General features: G+C 64.7%; 2 protein-coding genes across 4 annotated transcripts; one reads left to right on the forward strand and one right to left on the reverse strand.

Annotated features, from left to right (window-relative positions):
* Positions 1 to 1,290: 1,290 nt before the first annotated feature.
* On the forward strand, positions 1,291 to 12,017 carry ILVBL (ilvB acetolactate synthase like). Of its 2 annotated transcripts, XM_060182326.1 has the most exons (16): positions 1,291 to 1,436; positions 2,186 to 2,327; positions 3,712 to 3,913; positions 4,123 to 4,250; positions 4,369 to 4,507; positions 4,608 to 4,719; positions 6,308 to 6,407; positions 7,482 to 7,579; positions 7,669 to 7,805; positions 8,906 to 9,040; positions 9,728 to 9,842; positions 9,927 to 10,096; positions 10,167 to 10,237; positions 10,329 to 10,400; positions 10,477 to 10,582; positions 11,200 to 12,017. In XM_060182326.1, the coding sequence occupies exons 2-16, from the start codon at positions 2,196 to 2,198 to the stop codon at positions 11,376 to 11,378; spliced, it is 1,896 nt and encodes a 631-aa protein (XP_060038309.1). In that variant the 5' UTR covers positions 1,291 to 1,436; positions 2,186 to 2,195; the 3' UTR covers positions 11,379 to 12,017. The 2 variants fall into 2 exon arrangements, with proteins under 2 accessions (XP_060038309.1, XP_060038310.1); XM_060182327.1 differs by lacking the exon at positions 1,291 to 1,436 and having other exon boundaries at positions 2,063 to 2,327.
* On the reverse strand, positions 11,476 to 23,186 carry SYDE1 (synapse defective Rho GTPase homolog 1). 2 transcript variants are annotated; one of them, XM_060182320.1, is made up of 8 exons: positions 23,031 to 23,186; positions 20,566 to 20,892; positions 18,390 to 18,582; positions 16,929 to 17,103; positions 15,165 to 15,291; positions 14,917 to 15,077; positions 13,020 to 13,254; positions 11,476 to 12,681 (listed from the first exon to the last, which is right to left on the reverse strand). In XM_060182320.1, the coding sequence occupies exons 1-8, from the start codon at positions 23,116 to 23,118 to the stop codon at positions 12,332 to 12,334; spliced, it is 1,656 nt and encodes a 551-aa protein (XP_060038303.1). In that variant the 5' UTR covers positions 23,119 to 23,186; the 3' UTR covers positions 11,476 to 12,331. The 2 variants fall into 2 exon arrangements, with proteins under 2 accessions (XP_060038303.1, XP_060038302.1); XM_060182319.1 differs by having other exon boundaries at positions 16,895 to 17,103; positions 18,390 to 18,905; positions 23,031 to 23,185.
* Positions 23,187 to 23,399: the final 213 nt, after the last annotated feature.

A 23,399-nucleotide genomic window follows, 5' to 3' on the forward strand; every position in this document is an offset into this window, starting at 1 on the left:
CATTGCTTAACTCTGGCTGAAGGTGGTGCGGGGGATTGAACCCGGGACTTTGGAGCCTCAGGCATGAGAGCCTCTTTGCACAACCATTAGGCTATCTACCTCCTGCCCTTTAGTATATATATACGTATAATTTTACATATATATAATTATATATTATAGTATTATATATATATATTTTTTTTTTCAATGAGAGAATTACAGAGAAAGAGCAGAGCCCTGCTCAGCTCTGGCTGACGGTGGTGCTGGAGATTGAATCTGGCATCTCAGAGCCTCAGACATGAAATTCTTTTGCAGAACCACTGTGCTGTCGTCCCAGCTCTGTAGAATTGCTTTTTTAAAATATTTATTTATTGTGGTCCGGGAGGTGGTGCAGTGGATAAAGCGCTTGACTCTCAAGCGTGAGGTCCTGAGTTCAAGCCCCGGCAGTACATGTACCAGAGTGATGTCTGGTTCTTTCTCTCCTCCTATCTTTCTCATCAATCAATCAATCAATCAATCAATCAATAAAATCTTTTAAAATGAGAGAGAGAGAGAGAAGGTAGAGCATCACTCTGGCCTATGTGGTGCTGGGCATCAGACTCAGGACTTCATGCCTGAGAGGCCAAGGCTTTACCCACTGAGCCACCTCCCAGGCCATCCCAGCAGCTGACAGGGAAGAGGGCCCTGGGCATCAGGCACCCCCTTGCGTGATGGGGAGAAGCTGGGCAGGGGACCCTCCCCCAGGCCCGCAGACACCCCTAAGCTCCATCTGGGAGCCTGGAAAGCAAAAGGGTCCTGGAAGGGGCGTGGCCAAACACAGGGCGTGGCCAGCAGCGGGAGCTGCGACCAATCACGGGACGGGACAGGGTCTAGGAGGCGGGTCGTCTCGCAGTGGGCGTGACCGGCGGCGGGGGCGTGGCCAGGCGCGAATACTGTCCGACCAGAGGGCGTGTTGTCGCAGCGGGGTTGTACCGAGGGCGGGGCCTATGCTACCGGGGTCAGGAGGCGGGGCTTGATGCAAACGAGGGGAGGCCTGGGGAGGGGGGAAGCGAGCCCCTGGCCGGCCTTGCCAGCCCCGTGACGAAGCCAGGCCTCCATTGCGCTGGGAAGCGGTTTGCGCCGGGCTTTCTACAGCCCCAATGTGGGAGCCAATGGAGGCGGCGAGAGAGGGGGGCCATCGAGGACGTCGGCCAATGGGCGACCGGAAAGAAGGCGTGGCCATCCGCAGCAACCAATAGAAGGCCTCGGTAGGCGGGACCTGTGTCCCAGGCGACCAATAGCGAGAGGGCTCCCATGACCACTCTGCGCAGGCCTGCCGGGACGGACTACGGGACGCCACTCGTTCCAAGGGAGTGAACGGACGGACGCGCGCGGCCGCGTCACGTGATACGGAGGGCGGGCGCCGAGTTCCCCGGGCTGTGCGCCATTTCCCGTATGTGAAGGTCCACGGGTCTCAGGTGGGAGGGGAGTGCAGCCCCGCCGCATGCCAGCCCGCGGAGCTCGGGCTCGGACCCGGGATGGCATCCCCGTGGGGGCGGGGCCTGGCTGGGGATGGCATCGTGTCAATGACGTCAGGGGGCGGGGCTCTGCCAAGGTCGGGTGGGGGGGTGTTATTGGGGTTCTGAACCCTAAGGGGAAGACGATGTGGGGCTTCCCGGCTCCGTTTGTGGGCCTGGGTGAGTGGCGCTGTCCATAACTGGGGACCCCGATGTGGGTGGTGACGTCACGGAGGCGTGGCTTGACGGAGGGGGCGTGGTCCGTGGCCCCCGCGGTGCCCAGCTTGGGGGCGTGGCCTACCGCCTACCCAATCAGGTTGGAGTAAGCCCTAGGGGCGTGGCCCTGCCCCTAGCCCGCCTGTGGAGGGGCGTGGCCCGTCTGCGAGGGGGCGTGGTCTTCCTGCAGTATAGCCAATAGAAGCATGACTTGCGAGCTCTGGGGGTGTGGCCTATGTCCACGCTAACCAATTGCGGGTCCTAGCCTGCCGTGGGGGGCGTGGCCAGGCTCCCAGGAGGGCGTGGCCTAGATCAAGGGGCGTGGCCATCCCAGGCTGGACGGGAGGGGCTGGCTTCATTGAAATTGGCCTGCGGGCAGGGCGGGGCGGGATGGATGCCAACTGCTGGGCGGGACGAGGTCTGAACCCGGAGCCGGGCCACCAGGCGGGCACAGCCGCCGCATCCCGCCGCTGACAGTGCCGTCTCTCCCTTAGGTGCGGCGGCATGGAGGACCCCGCCATTCCCGCGTCCCCGGGGGCCGTCCTGGCCTGGCTGCTGGTCGTCTGCGGGGCCCTGCTGACCGGGCTGCTGGGGGCTGCGCACCGGCTGGGGCTGCTCTACCGGCTGCGGCACCAGGTGCGGGGTGCAGGCGTGCAGGGGCGGGCCCTGCCACACACCTGTCCCGCAGGTGGGCACAGGGAGGGTGTCCCTGAGGTCAGGGCTGCCGGGGGTGGGGGAGCCTTCTTCCTAGGCCCAAGCCCCGGACTTTGCCTCCGGGTTCGGCTGCAAGCTGTAGCCGGGCCCGCCTGGCAACGCCCAGGGGCCTCTCCGCAGGGAGCGGTGACCTCTGAACCCCGAGGGGCCCGGGGGTGTCCCGGGCCAGGCCCAGTGCCTAGGGGCGACTCTCAGGCACCCCGAACACCTGCCCAAAGTCTCAAAGTAGGAGTGGGCTTTTCTTTAAAAAAAATTAACTTTTGTTTTGTTTTGTTTTCATTAGGGGGATTCATGTTTTATAGTAAATACAGTCAGTTGTTGGTTGGCGCACGTGTAGCATTGCTCAGTTTTCTGCAAAACACTCTGCCCCCAGCCCCCAGCCCAGGTCCTCCCCCAACATCAGCACCAGGACGGGAAAGCCCCCAGAGTCCTTTGCTTTGGTGCAAGACACCAAACCCAGCCCACGTTCTGCTTGGCGTCTCCCATTTCTGTTCTGATGTCTCCACTTGTGTCCCTGAGTGAGATCAGCTCTTCTTCATCCTTCTCTTTCTGGCTGATCTCACTTCCCACGATTCCTTCCAGCTCCATCCGACAAGAGGGGAGGAAGGTGACCCCATTCTTCTTCACAGCTGAGTAGTATTCCACGGTGTATACAGACGACAGTTTTCTCAGCCCCTCATCTGTTGTTGGACACCTAGGATTCATTCTTTCTTTCTTCCTGTTTTTTTTTTTTTTTTTTTCCTTTTCCTTTTTTTCCCTTCTAGAGCATTGCTGAGCTCTGGCTGATGGTGCTGCTGGGGATTGAGCCCGGGACCTCAGAGCCTCAGGCAGGAGAGTCTGTTTGTAGAACCCCTGAGCTGTCTTCTTGGTCCCACCCTCTTTTTTTAATATTTAGTTTTTAATGAAAGAGAGAGAGAGAGAGCAGCAGAGCCTCCGTCTGGCACATAGGATGCCGGGGATGGAACCTGGGACCTCAGGCCTGAGAGTCTAGCATCTTTCCCATTTATTATGCCGTCTTCTGCATGCACTTGTCTCTTGCTGTTGAAAATACTTATTGACTAGAGACAGAGAGAAACTGATCGGGAAGGGAGAGAGACAGAGAGACCGCTGTAGCCCTGCGCCACTCGCGAAGCTTCCTCCCTGCAGGTGGGGACCGTGGGGCTCGAACCCGGGTCCTGGTGACTGGTGCACTCAACTGGGTGGGCCGCCACCTGGCCCCGGGGAGGCCGGGGTCGGCTGTCCAGGAGCTGCGGCAGGTCCGGCGTCCCTAGCACGGCCCCTGACCGACCCCCCACCGCTGCCCCAGGTGGACCGGGACAGCCCCCGGCACGGCGGGGAGAGTGTAGCGGCCGTGCTGCGAGCCCACGGTGTCCGCTTCCTGTTCACGCTGGTGGGCGGCCACGTGTCCCCGGTGCTGGTGGCCTGTGAGAAGCGTGGCCTCCGCGTGGTGGACGTGCGGCACGAGGCCACGGCCGTGTTCGCTGCCGACGCCGTGGCGCGTCTGAGCGGTGAGGGGCGTCTCGGGTGGGTGGGTGGGGGGCGAGGGGACACAGCGGGGACCTGGGGGGACAGGGAGGGCGCCCTGGTGGGTGGCACAGAGGCAGGTGACACGGGGAGGGGCTCATGGGGTCCTGGGGGGGTGACAGACACAGGGAGGGGTGGCCGGGTGAGGGGTCCTGGGGCCCCGAGTGACCCCCCACCCCGCTCTGTGCTGCAGGGACAGTGGGTGTGGCGGTGGTGACGGCGGGCCCGGGTCTCACCAACACGGTGACGGCCGTGAAGAACGCCCAGATGGCCCAGTCCCCCGTGCTGCTCCTGGGCGGGGCGGCCAGCACCCTGCTGCAGGTGGGTGCCCGGTGGCTGCGCAGGAGGCCCCCCCGGAAGTCCCATGCTGGGGGAGGTGGGGGACCGGGGCCCCCAGGAGGTCCCGGGTGGGTGGGGGGCTGACTCCCGTCTCCTGCAGGACCGGGGGGCCCTCCAGGCCATCGACCACCTCTCCCTGTTCCGGCCGCTCTGCAAATTCTGCGTCTCCGTGCGGAGGGTCCGGGACATCGTGCCCACGCTCAGGGCCGCCATGGCCGATGCCCAGTCCGGCACCCCAGGTGGGGCGGGGGACGGGGGACGGGGACCAGCCTCCCGCCTCCTACCCGGACTCCCCCCCCCACACACCATCTTGTCTTCCTCCCTCCCACCCCTCCGCAGGCCCTGTGTTTGTGGAGCTGCCCATCGACGTGCTGTACCCCTACTTCATGGTCCGCAGGGAGATGGTGCCCGCCAAGCCTCCCAAGGGCCTCATGGGCCGTGCCCTCTCCTGGTGAGGAGCCCCCGAGCCCCCCGCCCGCCCCGGCTCGACCCCTCCCAGCCTGCAAGAGTTATGCACTGGGCTGTTTTAGTGTTTTTTTTTTTTTTTTAATATGTATTCCCTTTTGTTGCCCTTGTTGTTTTATTGTTGTAGTTATTATTGTTGTTGTTGTTGGGTAGGACAGAGAGACATGGAGAGAGGAGGGGAAGACAGAGACGGGGAGAGAAAGACAGACACCTGCAGACCTGCTTCACCGCCTGGGAAGCGACTCCCCTGCAGGTGGGGAGCATGCGTTTATTTTTGCTTCATAGGACAGAGAGACATGGAGAGAGGAGGGGAAGACAGAGAGGGGGAGAGAAAGACAGACACCTGCAGACCTGCTTCACCACCTGGGAGGCGACTCCCCTGCAAGTGGGGAGCCGGGGGCTCGAACCGGGATCCTGACGCCGGTCCCTGCGCTTTGCGCCACCTGCGCTTAACCTGCTGAGCCACTGCCTGACTCCCTCTAGCTATTTTTATTGAAAATAACCTAAAAGGTAAAACTGTAATTTGGGTACAGTTATTTTACTTTATGTATTAGAGACAGAAATGGAGGGGAGGGGGAGACAGAGAGGGAGAGAGACAGAGACCCCTGCAGCCCTTCTCCACCACTCGTGAAGCTTCCCTCCCTGCAGGCGGGGTCTGGGGGCTCGAACCCGGGTCCTGGTGCCTGGTGCGCTCAGCCAGCTGTACCCGTCTGGTCCTGATGTGTGTTTATCAGTGAGAGAGCAGGTTAAACTCAGGAGCAGGTATTTCAAGTCCTGTGGTCGTCCTCTGTACCACCTCCCAGGCGACGAGATTAAAAACTCTTAATTATTTGTTCCCAGAGCCCTGCTCAGCTCTGGCTGCTGGTGGTGCTGGGGATTGAACTTGGGACTCTCTCTTCTTTTCTTCTTTTGCCTCCAGGGTTATCGCACTGTGAATCACTGCTCCTGGAGGCTACTTTTTTTTTTTCTATTTTATTGGACAGGACAGAGAGAAATGGAGAGGGGAGGGGGAGACAGACGGGAAGAGACAGACAGACACCTGCAGCCCTGCTTCACCGCCTGGGAAGTGACCCCACGTAGGTGGGGAAGGAGGGTCTTTTTGCACAACCATTATACTGCCTCCCCAGCTCCATTATTGTTATCATTACTATTATTATTATCATCATCATCATTTTCCCCAAAGCTCTGTTGAGCTCTGGCAGGCAGTGGTGTTGGGGCTTGAACCTGGGGCCTCAGAGCCGTAGGCAGGAGAGTGCTTGTAATATTTCACTTATGTATTTGATGAGAGAGAGAGAGAGAGAGCCCAGAGTCCTGCTGAGCTCTGGCTGCTGGTGGTGCTGGGGATGGAACCTGGGACCTCAGAGCCTCAGGCGGGAGGGTCTCTGCAGAACCATCATGCTGTCTCCCCAGGCCTCTAAAATGGATAAATAAATACTGTTGTAGCCAGGGTTTTCTGGCTCTAGGCTGACTGTTTCAGAGACAGAGAGGAGAAGCAGTTTGGGGGTACCCCTCCTTTCCCTGCTCACCGACAGTGGCCAGTGGCCTGGGGTCACCCCCTCGCTGTCCCCTGGCAGGTACTTGGAGAACCACTTGGACGACCTGTTTGCGGGAGCCTGGGAGCCTCGGCCCGAGGGCCCCCTGCCTGTGGACATCCCCAAGGCGTCCGCCCAGCAGGTGACCTGGCCCGTCCCTTGCAGGGGGGCTGTGGGGGTGGGGGGCAGAGGTGGCAACTCAGGGCCCAGCACCCTGCTTTCTCCCCGGGATGAAGAGGGGTGCCTCTTCTCTCTTTATGCCTCTCTCTGTTTTTTTAATCTTTATTTATTGGGTAGAGACAGCCAGAGATCAAGAGCGAAGGAGGTGATGGAGAGGGAGAGAGACAGAGACACCGCAGCCCTGCTTCACCACGTGTGAAGCCTTCCCCCTGCAGGTGGGGGCCGGGGGCTTGAACCCGGGTTCCTGTGCCCTGTAACACGTGTGCTCGGCCAGCTTACGCCGCCCCTCGGCCCCTGTCTCTCTGTTTCACATCCTCACTTATTTATGTATTTTGCATAGAGACAGAAATCGAGAGGAGCCAGGGAGAGAGACGGAAGCCCCACTTCACTGCTTGGACCGGCTGCTTATTATCTCCTTCTCTCATTTGATGCTTTGAAAAAATTATTATTATTATTTAACCAGAGTCCTGCTCAGCACTGGCTGATGGTGGTGCTGGGGACTGAACCTGGGACTTTGGAGCCTCAGGCAGGAGGGTCTCTTTGCAGAACCATGATGCCGTCTGACCCCGTCAACAATTCTATTTCTTTATTGACCAGAGGCAGAGAGAAATTGAGAGGAAAGGGAAAGGCAGACAGAGGGAGGGAGAGAGACATGCCTGCAGCCCTGCTCCATTGCTTGGGTCAGCTGCTTTTTTATGATCTCTTTTGAAATTTATTTTTTATTTTCTATTTTCTTACTTCGTGTGGCTAGCAGGGTTATGATGGGGCTCGGTGCCGGCACCACAAATCCACTGCTCCTGGTGGCCACTGGTCTTTCTTTCTTCCTTTCTTTCTCTCTTTTTTGTTTTTATCAGATAGGACAGAAAGAAATTGAGACAAGGGAGGAAGATAGAGATGGAGACAGACACCCGCAGCCCTGCAGGTGGGGACCGGGAGCTCGGACCCGGGTCCTCGTGTGCGGTAAGGGCTGAGCTCAGCCCGGTGCGCCCGCCGCCCGGCCCCAGCACGCCGCTCTCTCTCTCTCTCTCCTGTGCAGGTGCAGTGCTGCGTGGAGGTCCTCAGCCGGGCCAAGAAGCCTCTCCTGGTGCTGGGGAGCCAGGCCCTGCTGCCCCCCACCCCGGCCGACAAGCTCCGGTGAGACGCCCGGGGGTCCCCGGGGCCGGGCGGAGGGTGGGGGGCGCTGGGCCCATCTCACCCCCGCTCTGCCCGTCCCCTTCACCCAGGGCGGCCGTGGAGACCCTGGGAGTCCCCTGCTTCCTGGGGGGCATGGCCCGGGGGCTGCTGGGCGCCAACCACCCGCTCCACATCCGGCAGAACCGCAGCGCCGCCCTGAAGAAGGCCGACGTGGTCTTGCTGGCAGGTGGGGCTCGAGGGACCCCCTCCCCCAACCAAAAAGCCTCCCTTCCACCCGCAGGTAGCTCCTCCCCGCAGTGAGGCAGCGGCCTCTGTGTTCTTCATTCGCCGGCCAGAGACAGGCATGGGGGGGGGGGAGACAGACAGACAGACAGAGACACCGCAGCCCTGCTCCACCGCTCGTGAAGCTGCCCCCCTGCAGGTGGGGACCGGGGGCTCAAACCCGGGTCCTTGTGCCCTGTAACGTGTGCTCAACCAGGTGCGCCAAACCTATTAATTCATGAGAGAAGGAGAGAGAGAGAGAGAAGGGAGAGGAGAGAGAGGAGAGAGGGAGAGGGAGAGAGAGGAGAGATGGAGAGACGGAGAGAGAGAAGGAGAGAGAGAGAGAAGGAAAGAGAGAGAGAGAAGGAGAGAGAGAGAGAAGGAAAGAGAGAGAGAGAAGGAGAGAGAGAAAAGGAGAGAGAAGGAGAGAGAGAGAAAGAGAGGAGAGATGGAGAGACGGAGAGAGAGAAGGAGAGAGAGAAGGAAAGAGAGAGAGAAGGAGAGAGAGAAGGAGAGAGAGAGAAGGAGAGAGGAGAGAGGGAGAGGGAGAGAGAGAGGAGAGAGAGATGGAGAGACGGAGAGAGAGAAGGAGAGAGAGAGAAGGAGAGAGAGAGAAGGAGAGAGAGAGAGAAGGAGAGAGAGAGAGAAGGAGAGAGAGAGAGAAGGAGAGAGAGAGAAAGAGAGAAGGAGAGAGGAGAGAGGGAGAGGGAGAGAGAGCGAGAGGAGAGAGGAGAGAGCAAAGGCAGAGAGAGGAAAGGGAGGCAGAGAGGAGAAAGAGGAGAGAGGGAGAGGCTGGGAGCGCCTGGTTCTCTCAGAGACGGGGGTCCGGCTCCCCTTCCTCTGCCGCCCTGCTCTGCACCCTGTCATCCTCTCGTCTGTTCGCCCTTCCTGTGGGCACCTCCATCAGAGGGTCCAGGTCCCCACGGGGTCCCCTTTGCAGGTGAAGTCAGGGCTTGGCGGCCCCGTCCCCCCACCCCACCCACACTGAGCCCCCCGCCCTCCCCCCATCTCCGCCGCCCCCCCAGGGATGGTGTGTGACTTCCGTCTGTCCTTCCCCCCCCCCAGGGATGGTGTGTGACTTCCGTCTGTCCTACGGCCGCGCCCTGAGCCGCAGCAGCAAGGTCCTCATCGTCAACCGGGACCGGAGGGAGATGCTGCTGAATGCAGACATGTTCTGGAAGCCCCACACGGCCGTGCAGGGTGGGTCCCCACCCGCGGCTGCCCTCGCACCCTGTTCTGCTGGGGTGGTCCCCGGGGTGGGCTCTGTGCGGGGTGGGACCCCCTCGTCCAGCCAGCAGCTCCTCCATTGGGTCCGCCCCGACTGCGGCCCTGCTCAGCCATCTCTGTCCCCACCAGGCGCCCTGAGGGTCTGGGAGGTGGAGCTGGGCCGGGCGCCTGTGCGGACTGGGGGCTGGTGCCCGGGACGGAGCCGGTGGAACTTGGTGTCTGGGTGTGACGGGGAGGCAGGCGTGAGCTTCTGGGGCTGGCCTGGGCTTCTTTCTTCCTTCCTTCCTTCCTTTCTTTCTTTCTTTCTTTCCTTCTTTTTTTTCCTTTCTTCTCCTTTTTTCTGCTGCCAGGGTCATCTCTGGGGCTCGATGCCTGCAGGGTGAACCCACCGTTCCTGCTGGTCTTCCCTCCCCGTTTTATTGGACAGGACAGAGAAGTCGAGAGAGGAGGGAGAGCTAGAGACAGACACCTGCAGCCCTGCTTCACTGCTCGTGGGCAGGTGGGGAGCCAGGGGCTCGAACCTGGGCCTTTGTGGTCAGTGCTGTATGCGCTTAACCGTGTGCGCCTGGCCCCCAGCCCCGTCTCTTTCTGGGCTGCCCCTGGGGCTCCTGCCTGGGCTCCTTGGGGGTCCCCTGCCTACAGCTGCGCCCCCACCCCCAGGAGACGTGGGCTTGTTCCTGCTGGAGCTGGTGTCGCGCCTGCGGGGCCTGGCCTGGGCCCCCGACTGGGCGGAGGAGCTGCGGGAGGCCGACCGGCAGAAGGAGCAGGCCTTCCGGTGCGCGGCCGGAGCGGGGCGGGCCGCCGGTGCTGGGGCTCCCCGCCACGGGCCCCCCTGACACCCCGTCGTCCCCCGGCGCAGGGAGAAGGCAGCCCAGCCCGTGTCCCGGCACCTGAACCCCGTCCGGGTGCTTCAGCTGGTGGAGGAGACGCTGCCCGCCGACTCGGTGCTGGTGGTGGACGGAGGCGACTTTGTGGGCACGGCCGCCCACCTGCTGCGGCCGCGGGGCCCCCTGCGCTGGCTGGACCCTGGTGAGGGGGGACCCCGCCACCCTGCCCGTGCCCCCGGCCCTCCGCTGCTGACGCCCTGTCTCCCTTCCAGGGGCCTTCGGGACGCTGGGCGTCGGCGCGGGATTCGCACTGGGGGCCAAGCTGTGCCGCCCCGAGGCCGAGGTGAACCGGGGCGGGGAGGCTGCGTGTGGGGTGGGGGCTGGCTGCTTGCTGGGGCAGCCCCCCAACCTTCCCTGGGCACCCCCCTCCCCAGGTCTGGTGCCTCTTTGGGGACGGAGCCTTTGGCTACAGCCTCATCGAGTTTGATACCTTTGTCCGACACAAGGTGAGGGCAGGGGGTCGGGGAGGGGCTCTCCACGTCCCTGGGTTCGGCCTCATCCCGTCCCGTCCCGTCCCCACAGGTCCCCGTGCTGGCCGTGATCGGGAACGACGCCGGCTGGACCCAGATCTCCCGAGAGCAGGTGCCCAGCCTGGGCAGCAACGTGGCGTGTGGCCTGGCCTTTAGCGGTGAGCGGGGCGGGGAGGTGGGGGCAGCCCTGGGGGGTGGGGGCAGCCCTGGTGGGTTTGGGGGCAGCCCTGGGGGTTGGGGGCAGCCCTGGGGGGGTGGGGGGAGTCCGAGAGGGTGGGGGCAGCCCTGGGGGTCGGGGGGGGAAGCCCTGGGGGTCGGGGGGGCAGCCCTGGGGGGGTGGGGGCAACCATGGGGGTCGGAGGGGGGCAGTTCGGGGGCAGCCCTGGGGGTTGGGGAACAGCCCTGGGGGGTTGGGGGGCAGCCCTGGGGGTTTGGGGGGCAGCCCTGGGGGTCGGGGGTCAGCTCTGGGGGTCGGGGGCAGCCCTGGGGATCGGGGGACAGCCCTGGGGGTCGGGGACAGCCCCGGGGGGGTCGGGGGACAGCCCTGGGGGTCGGGGGCAGCCCTGGGGGGTTTGGGGGCAGCCCTGGGAGGTTTGGGGGCAGCTCTGGGGGTCGGGGGGCAGCCCTGGGGGTCGGGGGACAGCCCTGGGGGGTTTGGGGGCAGCTCTGGGGGTCGGGGGACAGCCCTGGGGGGTTGGGGGGCAGACCTGGGGGGTTGGGGGGCAGGCCGGGGGTCCCTGCCGCTCTCCCCTGACCCCCTATGTCCCCGTCGTAGATTATCACAAGGCGGCCGAGGGCCTGGGTGCCCGGGGTCTCTTGCTGTCCCGGGAGCGAGAGGACCGGGTGGCCGAGGTGCTGCGGGAAGCCCAGCGTCTGGCTCAGGACGGCCGCCCCGTGGTGGTGAACGTCCTTATCGGGAGGACGGACTTCCGGGACGGCTCCATCTCCGTCTAGGGTGGCCGGGCGCCCCCCTCCCCCAGCAGTGACACCGCCACCCACTCCCGGGGGGCCGCACCCCTCCTCCCGCCTCCAGCAAATAAACCGCCGCTGGCGGCCGGGACTCGTGGGTCCAAGTTTATTTTCCACAAAGGCCAAGCGAGGGACGAGGCCTGGGTGCAGGACAGACGGCGGGGGCTCTCCTCTCCTCTCCCACCGGGTGCGGGCCACAGACCCCCGCCCACCCCTGCTCAGTCTCCCGCCACTGGCCTGACAGACGCAGGTGCACGGAGGTAATAAATAGGGTCCGTACCAGAGTGCCGAGCCCCACTGGGGGGGAGTTGCTAAGTGCTCCGTGTTTTCCTCGGGTGGGAGTGGGCAGGGGGGCTGCCTGGCCAGAGTCACCGAGTCCGGGGTTGCCCCGAGGCCGGGAGGGCGGAGGTGCGGTGCTCAAAGCTGATACTGAAGGGTGGGCTAGTTCCGCGGGCTGGAGCCCCGGCCACCCCCACTTTGGGGGGGGGTTCCCACTGGCACTGTGCTGTCTATGTCTGTCTGTCCGAGCATGTCAGCTCGGAGTCAGTGACATCCTGCGTGTGCGAGGCCCTCAATTCCAGGAGGGAAGGAAAAAAATAAAATAAAATAAAAGGCTAATACTGATTCGGTCGGCAGGGTCCAGGCTCACAGTGACCCTGGCGGGGTGGGGGCAGGGGCGGGGGCCGCGCATCACGGGGGCGCTGTCTCCCTCTCCGTCTCCGCAGCTACAGGGAGACGCCTCGGCCCTCGGTGCTCGGAGGAACTGCCCCGATGGCCCGAGCACTCAACAAATAACCGGGTCCCCGGTTGCTCTGGGCCCCCGATTCCCAGCAGGGGAAGAAGCATCCCGGAAGGATGCTCGGCGCCAGGGCTGACGGTTGCTAGGCGACCCCCATAGCAACCCGGCCCCCTCCTCCCTAGCAACCGGGCGCGGGGACTCAGAGGCACACGTTGATCTGCTGGGCGAGCTCCCGCTCCAGGTCCAGGATGAGGGCGTCGAAGTCACTGAGGTTCAGGTGCGGGATGAAGGGGGCCTCGATGTCGTCGACGTCATCGTCCTCGCTGTCCGTCTCGCGGTCGCCCGCGTCCTCCGGCCCCGGCAGGAAGTCCCGCCCGCACACGCTCCAGTCACCGGCGTAGCGGTTGCTGGGGGGGCTCTCGGGGCCGCCGCGGTCGCGGGTCCGGGTCACCACCCCGTCGGGGCCCGCGAGCGGCAGGTGCAGCGGCGGCCGCGCTTCGGGGCTCAGGGCCGAGGCGGCTTCCGAAGCCTCTGGCGGCCTTTGGGGGTCTGCAGAGGGAAGAGGGCGGCCTCGAACGCTGATTGGCTGCCCCCGGCTCCTAGCCTCCCTCTGATGGGTCGACACAGCAGCCGCCGCTCTCTTGATTGGCGACTGTGGAGACCCGCTTCTCATTGGCTGAGCCTGAAAATGGTTGCTAAGGCCACCGGCTTGCGATTGGCCGGCCCAGACGGGGGACGCTGCATCAGCCCGGTTCAAGTGGAGCCGGTTGCCCGGGCGACCAGGGGACCACCGCCTCTGGGCCCAAGGGGGCGGGGCCTCCCTGAAACCCGAGGCTCCCATTGGCCGCCCGGGAGCAAGCCGGCGAGACGGAGGCTGGAGCGCTCACCTGGCCAGGCCCGCAGCAGGTAGTGCAGCACCTCGATGTGGCGCTTGAAGTCCACGTCGGCGCTGGCCAGGCCCGGGCCCGAGCCCGAGCCGTGGATGCGGGGCCGCGAGGGGGCCTGGCGGGCCGGCAGCAACACCGGCCCGAAGCACACGGCCAGATTCTGCGGGGTCATGCGGTTGTGGGCGTGGAAGGAAGACACGAGGCGCAGGTGGTCCAGGAGGAACGTCAGCGTGGCCTGCGGGGGCAGCGCGGGGGCAGCGCGGGGGCGCCTGAGCCAGGGAGGCCGGTGCGTCCTCTGTCGCACCCTGGCGGGGTGGCCCCTCTAGTGGCGGAGCGGACGGCGGCTCCCATTCACTCGGCCCAGGACCCGGCGCCTGGGTCCAGCGTTGGACCCTCAAGCACGAGGTCCCCAGTTTGATTCTCGGTATCACAAGGGCCAGAGTGAAGATCTGCTTCTTTCCCTCTCCCTCTGCCTCTGCCTCATTACTACATAATTTTGCCGGGGGCTGGGGGAGAGGGGAATCTGAGGACTGCGGGACTTAAGTTTGGAATGGCCCGACGTGAAGTCGAATGCACTTTGGTTTTCCTGAGCAGGGGGCCTTGAAAATGCACAATTCCACCATTCGTGGGCTGACTTTCCCTCTCCATTATTACTATTATTATTTACTACTATTATTATTTCCCCCACCACAGCACTGCTTATCTCTGGCCATTTCTTTTTCTTTTCTTTTTTTGTAGTCTCATTTTATTTTTCTTACTATATTTATTTATTTATTGGCTATAGACAGTCAGCAATCGAGAAGGAAGGGGGGGGGAGAGGGAGAGGGAGGCTGGGCGGTGGCACAGCCGGTGAAGCACACATAGTACTAAGTTCAGGGACATGCGTGTGGATCAGGGTTCAGGCCCTTCACTCCCCACCTACAGGGGGAACACTTCAGAAGCGGTGAAGCAGGTCTGCAGGTGTCTCTCTGCGTCTCTCCCCTCTCTCAATTTCTGTCTGTCCTGTCAAATAAAATGGCCACCAGGAGCAGGGTATTCGTAGTGCTAGCACCGAACCCCAGCGATAACCCTGGAGACAATAAATCAATAATAAAAAAGAATAAGAAGGAGAGGTAAAGACAGGAACACCTACAGCCCTGCTTCATCGCTCTCAAAGCTTTCCCTCTGCAGGGGGGACTGTGGGCTTGAACCCGGGTCCTTGTGCGCTGTAGTGTGTGCGCTTGACCAGGAGTGTTACCACCTGGCCCCTCTCATTTTCTTTCTTTTTAATTTTAAACTTTTTTTTCTCCTTTTGTTGCCTTTGTTGTTTATCATCATTGTTGTTATTGATGTCATCGTTGTTAGATAGCACAGAGAGACATGGAGAGAGGAGGGGAAGACAGAGAGGGGGAGAGAAAGATAGACACCTGCAGACCTGGGAAGCGACTCCCCTGCAGGTGGGGAGCCGGGGGCTCGAACCGGGATCCTTATGCCGGTCCTTGAGCTTTGCGCCACCTGTGCTACTGCCCGGCTCCCCTCTCATTTTCTTTCTTTCTAATTATTATTAACCAGGACAGAGAGAAGTTGAGAGAGGAGGGGAAATAGAATGCGTGAGAGAAAGACAGACGCCTGCAGCCCTGCTCCACCACTTGTGAAGTTTCCCCGATGCAGGTGGGCGCAGGCTCGAACCCGAGTCCTTGTGCTTGGTAGCGTGCGCTTAGCCCGGTGCGCTACCCCACCTGGCTGGCCCCTTTCTCTTGCCTTGAGCCAGGCTGACCCCCCCCCCCCCCCGTCACGTGGAGGTGGAGACAGGGAGGCTGGGCCCCCAGTGGCCCACACAGTGGATGGAGCCTCCCTCTCCATCAGCCCGAGAAGCGGGGATGGGGGGGTCCCTTCTCCAGGCCCCGGGGCGACTCACCCTCTCCACTTCCGGCAGGCAGCCCAGCAGCGCCCGGGTGCTCTCGGTGCTGGGGGGCGCCCGACTCGGGGGGCCCCGGGCCATGGCCTCCAGGACGGCTTGGTAGAGGGGCGGAGTGATGAGCGTGGTGGGGAGCTCGCGCAGATAGTCCTTGAGGATACCTGGGGGGGGTCCAGGGTCGGGTCAGGACCCCCAACATCTCAGAGGCGGGTGGGGCTGACGTGCCGGGGGCGTGGGGCTACCCTGACCGGTGATGACGTGGATGTCGGGGTGCAGGCCCTCAGACAGAGACACGGCCGCACTGTCTTGCTCAAAGGCTTTCCGGAGTTCTTTCTTCACAGCCGCGGACCCGCACAGACGGTAAAGCCCCACCACCTGAGGGCCGGGGACGGGGTGGGGGGGCGTCTGCCTCTGGCTGGGGGCACCCAGGGGTGGGGGCTGGGGGACGGACCAGGGAGGCAGCTCTGCGGCGGTGGTGGGGCAGTGAGGCTGGGGGGGGGGGCTGGCCTCCCCGGGTTCTCAGTTCCTCTGACCCCCGTTTCCCACCCTCCGCCTTCCGTCCTTCCACTTCCTGAAGGCCAGCGTCAGGAAGACTCGCTGTGTGGGGAGATGCCTTGTGGTTCTGCAAAAGACTCCTTCCTGCCTGAGGCTCTGAGGTCCCGGGTTCAGTCCCCAGCACCACCGGCAGCCAGAGCTCAGCAGGACTCTGGGGAAAATAATAATGATAACAACAATAATAATAGTAATAATAATGTAAAAAGACTCCTGCCTGAGGCTCTGAGGTCCCGGGTTCAATTCCCAGCACCACCATCAGCCAGAGCTTAGCAGGCTCTGGTCTCTCTCTTTCATCTATCTATCTATCTATCTATCTATCTATCTATCATCTCTCTCATCCAATGCAGACATGAAATACTACAAAGACTCTCCTGCCTGAAGCTCTGAGGCCCCAGCAGAGTTCCGCAGGGCTCTGGTAACAAACAAACAATAAAAACCACCATCTGCTTGGACCACCCACCCATTCTAGCCGTCCACCTCCTTGGGGGTGGGGGTGGGACCAAAAACATCAAACAAAGAAACAAAACCTAAATAAATTGCACCTCCCCAAAACAAGCACGGACTCATTCTCCACTCACTTGCTCCTGCTCCAAGAAGCCCTCCCTGACTACCCCAACCAGGTCAGCAACCTGACCTTTGCTTCTTTTCTGTCTTACTTTTGTGAGTGTTTAGTATACTTTCCTTGTTTTACTTTAATGAGAAGAGACAGAGACAGGTAGGAAAAGAGAGAGAGAGAGGGAGATAGTGCCAGCCCCCAGGGCCCTGCTGAGCTCTGGCTGCTGGTGGTGCTGGGGATTGAACCTGGGACCTCAGAGTCACAGGCTGGGGAGTCCTTTGCAGAACCCTGATGCTGCCTCCTCAGCCCTCCTCACCACCTTTTGCCCTCCAGACCCAGGGGACACCCCCCCACCACACTGTCCAGGCTGGGGTGGGGACAGGGTGCAGGGTGTGAGGAGGGCGGGTGCAGGGTATAGGCCTGAGGGTGGGTGCGGGCGGGTGCGGGCTGGGTGCGGGCTGGGTGCGGGCAGGCGCGGGCTGGGCGCGGGCAGGCGCGGTCAGGTGCGGACTAGGTGCGGGCTGGTGCGGGCTGGGTGCGGGCAGGCGCGGGCTGGGTGCGGGCTGGGCGCGGGCTAGGTGCGGGCAGGTGCGGGCTGGTGCGGGCAGGTGCGGGCTAGCTGCGGGCAGGCGCGGGCAGGTGCGGGCAGGTGAGGGCTGGGTGCTGGCTAGCTGCGGGCAGGCGCGGGCAGGCGCGGGCTGGGTGCGGGCTGGGCGCGGGCTAGGTGCGGGCAGGTGCGGGCAGGTGCGGGCTAGCTGCGGGCAGGCGCGGGCAGGTGCGGGCAGGTGAGGGCTGGGTGCTGGCTAGCTGCGGGCAGGCGCGGGCAGGCGCGGGCTGGGTGCGGGCAGGTGCCGGGGCGTCGCTCACCCGCAGCCCCCGGCGCTCGATCTGGCCCACGCACTTTTGGATGAGCAGCGGCACCTGTCCCGGCGGCCGCTCGCGCTGCACCAGCTGCGGCAGGGGGACCCCGAACACGCGCGCCCCGCCCGGGGCCTCCCGCCGCTCGGTCAGCGCCAGCCGGGCGTAGAGCAGCCCCTGCGGCTGCAGGTGAACCGCCAGCAGCTGGGCCTGGCTCCCTGGGGGAGGGGCGACTATAACCCGGGACCCTCCCACCTATAACCCGGGACCCTCCCCACCTAACCGGAACCCTCCCACCTATAACCCAGGGACCCTCCCACCTAGAACCCGGGACCTTCCCCCCTATAACCCGGGACCCTTCCCACCTGTAACCCGGGACCCTCCCCCCTGTAACCCGGGACCCTCCCCCCTGTAACCCGGGACCCTCCCCCCTATAACCCGGGACCCTCCCCCCTGTAACCCGGGACCCTCCCCCCTGTAACCCGGGACCCTCCCCCCTGTAACCCGGGACACTCCCCCCTGTAACCCGGGACCCTCCCCCCTGTAACCCGGGACCCTCCCCACCAATAACCCGGGACCCTCCCCCCTGTAACCCGGGACCATCCCCCCTGTAACCCGGGACCCTCCCACCTGTAACCCGGGACCCTCCCACCTAACTGGAACCCTCCCACCTATAACCCCGGACCCTCCCATCTATAACCCGGGACCCTCCCACCTGTAACCCCGGACCCTCCCATCTATAACCCGGGACCCTCCCACCTGTAACCCGGGACCCTCCCACCTATAACCCCGGACCCTCCCATCTATAACCCGGGACCCTCCCACCTATAACCCGGGACCCTCCCCACCTAACTGGAACCCTCCCACCTATAACCCCGGGACCCTCCCACCTAGAACCCGGGACCTTCCCCCCTATAACCCGGGACCCTTCCCACCTGTAACGCGGGACCCTCCCCCCTGTAACCCGGGACCCTCCCCCCTATAACCCGGGACCCTCCCCCCTGTAACCCGGGACCCTCCCACCTGTAACCCGGGACCCTCCCCCCTGTAACCCGGGACACTCCCCCCTGTAACCCGGGACCCTCCCACCAGTAACCCGGGACCCTCCCACCTGTAACCCGGGACCCTCCCCCCTGTAACCCGGGACCCTCCCCCCTATAACCCGGGACCCTCCCCCCTGTAACCCGGGACCCTCCCCCCTGTAACCTGGGACCCTCCCCCCTGTAACCCGGGACCCTCCCCCCTGTAACCCGGGACACTCCCCCCTGTAACCCGGGACCCTCCCCACCAGTAACCCGGGACCCTCCCCCCTGTAACCCGGGACCCTCCCCCCTGTAACCCGGGACCCTCCCACCTGTAACCCGGCACCCCCCCTAGAAGCCGGGACCCCCCCCAGAACCCGGGCCCTCCCCCCTGTAACCCGGCACCCCCCCTAGAAGCCGGGACCCCCCCAGAACCCGGGCCCTCCCCGCCCGCCCCCCGCCCCGCCCCGCCCCGCGCTCACCTCGCAGCACGGCCGGCAGCAGCACGGCGCCCTGTGCGCAGGCGCGGTGGCGGCGCGCGCGCGGGTCCCAGCCCAGGACGAGCGCGCGCAGCAGGCGCGCGGCCTCGAGCTCGAGCTGGAAGGCGTGGTCCAGGCGCAGGAAGCCGGGCCCCGCCCGCAGCGGGCCTGTGCGCGCGCGCGCCTCGCCGTCCACCTGCAGCAGGCAGCAGAGCTCGCGCGCCGCGGGCCGCAGCCCCCCCAGGCCGCACAGGTGCAGGCTCAGGCGGCCCCACAGCGCCGCGGGGCCCGGCCCGGGGCCCGGCCGGTAGGGCCGGAAGGCGGCGGGGGGCGCGGGCACCGCCACGCTGCTGTCCAGGTGGTAGCGGCTGAGTACCGAGCCGGGGGGCGCGCGGGGCGCGCGGGGGGCGCGGGGGGCGCGCAGGCTCAGGCGGCGCCGCAGCTCCGGCAGCTTCCGCATCCGCAGCGACAGGCGGCGCGCGGGGCCCGGGGACTTGGCGCGCGGGGGGCCCGGGGCGCCTGCGGGACGATGGGGCGGGGACGGGGGTGTCGGCGGAGGTCGGGGGGCGGAGTTCGGGTGGGCATGGAGGTGGGGTGTCCTCGGGAGGGGCGTGGTCAGTGGAGATCGGGGGCGGGGTCGTCCGGGGCGGGGGGCGGGGTTTGGGTGGGCCTGGAGGTGGGATGTCAGCGGCAGGGGCGTGGCCAGCGGGGGTCGGGGGCGGGGTTTGGGTGGGCATGGAGGTGGGGTGTCAGCGGCAGGGGCGTGGTCACTGGAGGTCGGGGGCGGGGTCGTCCGGGGCGGGGGGCGGGGTTTGGGTGGGCCTGGAGGTGGGATGTCAGCGGCAGGGGCGTGGCCAGCGGGGTCGGGGGCGGGGTTTGGGTAGGCCTGGAGGTGGGGTGTCCTCGGGAGGGGCGTGGTCAGCGGAGGTCGGGGGCGGGGTCGTCCGGGGCGGGGGGCGGGGTTTGGGTGGGCATGGAGGTGGGATGTCAGCGGCAGGGGCGTGGCCAGCGGGGGTCAGGGGCGGGGTTTAGGTAGGCCTGGAGGTGGGGTGTCCTCGGGAGGGGCGTGGTCAGCGGGGGTCGGGGGCGGGGTTTGGGTGGGCATGGAGGTGGGGTGTCAGCGGCAGGGGCGTGGTCACTGGAGGTCGGGGGCGGGGTCTTCCGGGGTGGAGGGCGGGGTTTGGGTGGGCCTGGAGGTGGGGTGTCAGCGGCCGGGCCGTGGCCATCTGGGGTCGGGGGCGGGGTTTGGGTGGGCATGGAGGTGGGGTGTCAGCGGCAGGGGCGTGGTCAGCGGAGGTTGGGGGGCGGGGTTTGGGTGGGCATGGATGTGGGGTGTCAGCGGCAGGGGCGTGGCCATCGGGGGTCGGGGGCGGGGTTTGGGTGGGCATGGAGGTGGGGTGTCAGTGGCAGGGGCGTGGTCACTGGAGGTCGGGGGCGGGGTCGTCCGGGGTGGGGGGCGGGGTTTGGGTGGGCCTGGAGGTGGGGTGTCCTCGGGAGGGGCGTGGCCAGCGGGGGTCGGGGGCGGGGTTTGGGTGGGCCTGGAGGTGGGGTGTCCTCGGGAGGGGCGCGGTCAGTGGAGGTCGGGGGCGGGGACGTCCGAGGCGGGGGGCGGGGTTTGGGTGGGCCTGGAGGTGGGATGTCAGCGGCCGGGGCGTGGTCAGTGGAGGTCGGGGGCGGGGTCGTCCGGAGGGGCGGGGTCATCCGGAGTGGGTGGCTGTGTCTGGGACGGGGGTCAGGGAATGGGGGTGTCTTCGGGAGGGTCGCGGTTTGTGGGGGCCTGGCCAGTAGGAGAGGCGTGGTCAGTAGAAGGGGCGTGGTCAATGGCGACCAGGGGCGGGATTAGCAGGAGGGTGGGGGAATCAGAGACTCGGGATAGGGGTGTCAACGGAGGGGCGGGGTCACCGGAGGCCAGGGGCGTGGCCAGACAGAAGGGCGTGGCCAGCGGCGGCCAGGGGCGGGGTTACCAGGAGGGGTTGGCAGGGTTGGGGGCGGGAATGCGGATGGGATGGGGGGTTGACGGGGTCAGTGGGGGGATGTCTAGGGGGTCACGGGGCACGGCCAACCGTAAGTCAGGGGGCGGGACTGCGGGGAGGGGCTGTCTGTTGCGGTCACCCCCCCCCAGCCAGGGAGTCTGCAGTCATGGTTTGGGGTGGCGCAGGGTGCTGGGGTCCCACCTTACCTGCCAGGTCCGCGGCCTGGGCCTCCTCCGAGCCAGGCTGCACCCCGGGGTGCTCGGGCGCGGGGCCGCGGGGGTCGTCCTCGGGGATGGGGTTATACCAGATCTCCCCGGCCGGCTCCCCGCACCCCAGGGCCGCCTCCTCGGGGGGCTTGGCCCCACTCAGCACCCATCGCCGGCTGCTGGCTTCCAGGCTCTGCAGGTAGACCCCCCGCGCCGGGCTCCGCGAGGCCTCGGGGCTGGGGGGCCTCTCGGCGGCCGTGGGGGGCTCCTGGGGGCCCTGCGGCTCTGGCTCCGGGGGGCTGGGCTCCACGCGCTGGGCCGGGCGGCCTGGAGGGCAGAGCAGCCGTCAGGGGGCGCCCTCCCCAGCACCCAAGGGTGTCAGCTTAGAGGCCACCCTCTCAGTCCCTGCGAGGCCCCATACAGTGCTTCTAGGGTGGGGGGGAGACTTAAAAAAAACTGAAAAAAATTATCTTTATTTATTGTGTAGAGACAGAAATAGAGAGGGAAGGGAAGAAGAGAGGACGAGAGACAGAGACCCCTGTCGCCCTGCTCCACCACTTCCTCCTGCAGGTAGGGACGGGGTGGGGCTCGAACCCGGGTCCTTGTGTGCTCAACCAGGTGCACCTGGCCCCTAACTTCATCATCTCTCTCTCTCTTTTTTTTTTTTTTATCCTCCTGGGTCTTTATCGTCATCATTATTATCATCATTTTAGTTATTAGCTAGAGAAGAGACAGCCAGGGATTGAGAGGGAAGGGCGAGATAGAGAGAGACAGAGAGACACCTGCTGCAGCCCTGCTTCATCACTCATGAAGCTTCCCCCACACCCCTCCGCAGGTGGGGACCAGGGACTCGAACCCGGGTCCTCGTGACCTGTAACACGTGCGCTCATCCAAGCGCACCCCCCCACCAGGTGATTGTTTTTGCGCTGAGACAGAGACGGAGAGACACCTCAGCACCAGAGTCCCCCCACCTGCTGAGCTATCTCTCCGGCCGCCACCCACCCTGTCCCTTCATAAGGGCCGTGACGTGGGGAGCCCACCCCTCAGGGAGGCTGGAAGTGGGGTGGGGGGTCCCCTTCCCTCCCGCAGGGGGAGGGGGCAGCAGTGTGACAAGTCTCCCTCCATCTTTCTAATCTGTTTCTAGCATGGGGGGGGTGAGTGGTTTCCTGTTTATTTCTGTCCGAGGCCGGACAGCCCCCCCCAAAGTTAAAGCCCCCCCACCCCCTTTTTCCTTTTTTTGTGGGCTTCTGGTACCTTCTTTTCACTCTGGGATTTTTTTTGGGGGGTCCAGGGGCAACCCTCAGCAATCTGACACAGCCCCCCCTTAACCCACTGCCCCCCACTTCCTGTCCCACGCCCCCCCAATTTTCTCAAGATTGGCCAGGAGCTGTTACAGCCGCCCCCAAAACACACACTGGGCCATGGGAGGTGTCTATGACTCAGTTTCCCCGCTGGTGCAGGACTATATTATGATTATTATTACTATTACTATTATTATTATTATTATTATTACTATTTTTGGGGGGCACAGCCGGGGCCAAGGCGAAGTGGGAGAGGTCGGGTTTGGGGATGCCCGGCCGTGCTCACGGTTTCTGCAGCACTAAGCCCCCCCATTTTCCCTTCCAGGGGGAGGGGCCCGGTTCCCGGGGCTGGGGGTGGGGGTCCCCCCCCACGGGCCTGGCTTGCAGCCTCCTACGCCACATCTGGGCTCCACTTCCTGCCGGGGCCTCCGGCTCAGAAATAACGGTCTGCACCTCCCCATTTTTATTTCCGGGGGCTGCCTCTCTCCGCCAGGACCCCCGCCCCGCCGGGGAAAACCCCCCCACCGCACCCCATCCACCGGGGGGAAGGGGCTCCCCTGCTCCCTGCGGCCCCCCACCCCCAAAGTCACCGCACTCCTGGCCTCCGGGGCTTTATTATTATTATTATTATTATTTTTTGGGGGGGCGCCTTCCTGCCAGGCCCGGGGATCCCCCCAACTCACCCTGACCCACAGTGGGGGGGGCTCCTTCCTCCCCAGAGTTGGGGGGATCCCCCCACCCCAGCAGGCAGACTGGGGAGCTCCCCCTTCAGTCACTCATGGGCCCCCCAGACTCACTGCACCGGGATACGCGTGGGGGGGACCCCACCCCCCAGATTTGGCAGCAGGCCGACCCCCAAGGGTCTTCCCCCCCCCCCCGCACCCAGATACGCAGGAGACGGGGGGGCAGACACCCCTCCTCCCCAGGCCTGCCCACCCCCCCAGACTTACCCCACCCCGAGCCGCATGGGTGTCCCCTCCCACCCAGAGCTGGGGGGCCAGGTGATGGGGGCCCCCCCTCCCTGCCAGGACCCCTCCCTCCATCCCTCCCTCCTCCCCCGCCGCACCCCATCCGCAGGGGGGGCTCCCGTCCTCCCCAGAGCCGGGGATCCCCCCCACCCAGCCCAGCAGGCCGGCCCCCGGTGTCCCCCCCACCCAGACTGACCGCCCTCGGGGGTCTCGGGGGTCCCGGGGGTCTTCCGGGGGCGGCCCCGCAGGCGGGACAGGGTTCTCCGCAGCAGCGGCTGGGCCATGCTGGGCCCCGGCCGCCCCGCCCGGGCAGGAAGCGCATTCCGAGGGCGCCGGCCGCCCGCCCCGCGGCTCCGCTTTTTTTTTTTTTTTTCCTCCTTCTCTTTCTTTCTTATTTATTTATTTTTTTCCCCTGCGCCTTTCCGTTCCTGGAGGCCCCTGCAGGCCATGCTGGGAGATGTAGTCTCCCCTCCTCCCCCCCAGCACCCCTGAAACCCCAGGCGGGGGAGAGCAGGCGGGTGGGTGGGTGGGTGGAAGGCTGCAGAGACCCCCGCCTCTGTGCCCC

Source organism: Erinaceus europaeus, chromosome 23 (genome assembly GCF_950295315.1).
Source record: "Erinaceus europaeus chromosome 23, mEriEur2.1, whole genome shotgun sequence".
Classification (NCBI taxonomy): domain Eukaryota; kingdom Metazoa; phylum Chordata; class Mammalia; order Eulipotyphla; family Erinaceidae; genus Erinaceus; species Erinaceus europaeus.